Consider the following 1,408-nt stretch of genomic DNA (forward strand, 5'->3'; position numbering starts at 1 on the left):
GTGCCCTGACCCAGAATCAAACCAGCAACCTTTCAATGCATGGGATGACACCCAACCAACTGGGCCACATAAGTGTTTTATTCTTTATAAGGCTATTGTGACAAATTATTTTCTTAATTTCATTTTTGGAATTTTTGTCACCAGTATACAGAAATAAAATCAACATTTTACTATTGATCATGTGCTTCCTGGCCTTGCTAAATTTCTTTATGGATCTAGCAGCTTTTTTGTGTACGTGCATTTCTTGGGATTTTCTACATATAGGATCATCTGTGAATAAAGAAATTTTTATTTATTCCTTTTCAATAAGAATGGTTTTATTTTAGTGGATGGGGGCACTTATTCCACTGGCTAGAACCTCCAAAACAATGCTGAATAGAAAAGGTGAAAGTGGACATCCTGCATAGTTCCCAATATTAGGGAAAATATTCATTCTTTCACCATTAATTATTATGCACACTGGGAGTTTATGTAGACAATTTTTATTAGGTTGAGGACATTCCTTTCTAGTCTAAATTTATTGAACATTTTTTTATAATGAGTGGGTGTTGGATTATGTCAAATATGTTTTCTGTCAAATCTGTTTTATACATTTATTGCAATGGACATCTCCGTCTCCCCTCCTGCCCCCGGCAGTAATAATGTAGATAAAGGTGTGTTGTTTCCACCATTTGGCCATTTTGAATAATGACACTGTGTACATTCATGTACAAGTTTTATTTGAAAACCTAATTTCATTTTGGGGGTGCATATCTAAGAGGGGAATTACTAGATCACACGGTAAGTCTAAGTTTAACTTATTGAGAAATCATATTTATTGATTTTCAGATGTTAAACTAACTTTGAACCTGGGCTAAATTCCACTTGGTTATGGTATGTATCTCTAAGGTGTTTGCACCAGGTCTTGCCTGGTCTCTCTACTTTGCATTCGAGAATGCTGTCTATGAGGCAGAAAAAACGGAATCCTAGTGTTGGTGGTGTGGAGCGACCAGCCTCTTCTAGGGTTGCAGCCCTGCTTAAAAAGCTGCACCTCCCATCCTCTCAGTGACCTTACAGAGAAACCCCTCTATCTCCTGAAGCGCAGACAGGGCCCAGACCCCAGCCCACTGACCACCATATTTGTGCCTTTCCCAATGATGGGAGGAGCCAAGACAGCCCTGGCCACTACCCATTAGTGGCCCAGGGTCCCACCCTCCTGCTGCACCCTCATTGGCCAGACCTTGATGGTCACAGACCCTGCAGGAGAGGCACTAAGAGGTAGGGAGTGTGCATTGGGTTTTCTGGTGATTAGATCAAAGTTGTGCATTATTTGGAAGAATGCCTCAGAGATGATGCTCCTCAGTGCGTGATCTCAGGGAGTACATGATATCACTCTGTGTGACTAGGCTGCAGAGAATATTAACATGGT

General features: G+C 40.8%; 1 protein-coding gene across 1 annotated transcript in view; it reads right to left on the minus strand.

Moving 5' to 3' along the window:
• Nucleotides 1-207: 207 nt before the first annotated feature.
• LOC102774019 (small integral membrane protein 10-like protein 2A) overlaps nt 208-1,408 on the minus strand; it is an 8,680-nt gene continuing 7,479 nt past the window's right edge. The window contains exon 2 of the mRNA XM_006770918.2: nt 208-270. Within this exon, the coding sequence (XP_006770981.1) occupies nt 208-270 (63 nt within the window). The remainder of the gene's footprint in view (nt 271-1,408) is intronic.

Source organism: Myotis davidii, unplaced genomic scaffold, assembly GCF_000327345.1.
Source record: "Myotis davidii unplaced genomic scaffold, ASM32734v1 scaffold1465, whole genome shotgun sequence".
NCBI classification, from domain to species: Eukaryota; Metazoa; Chordata; class Mammalia; order Chiroptera; family Vespertilionidae; genus Myotis; species Myotis davidii.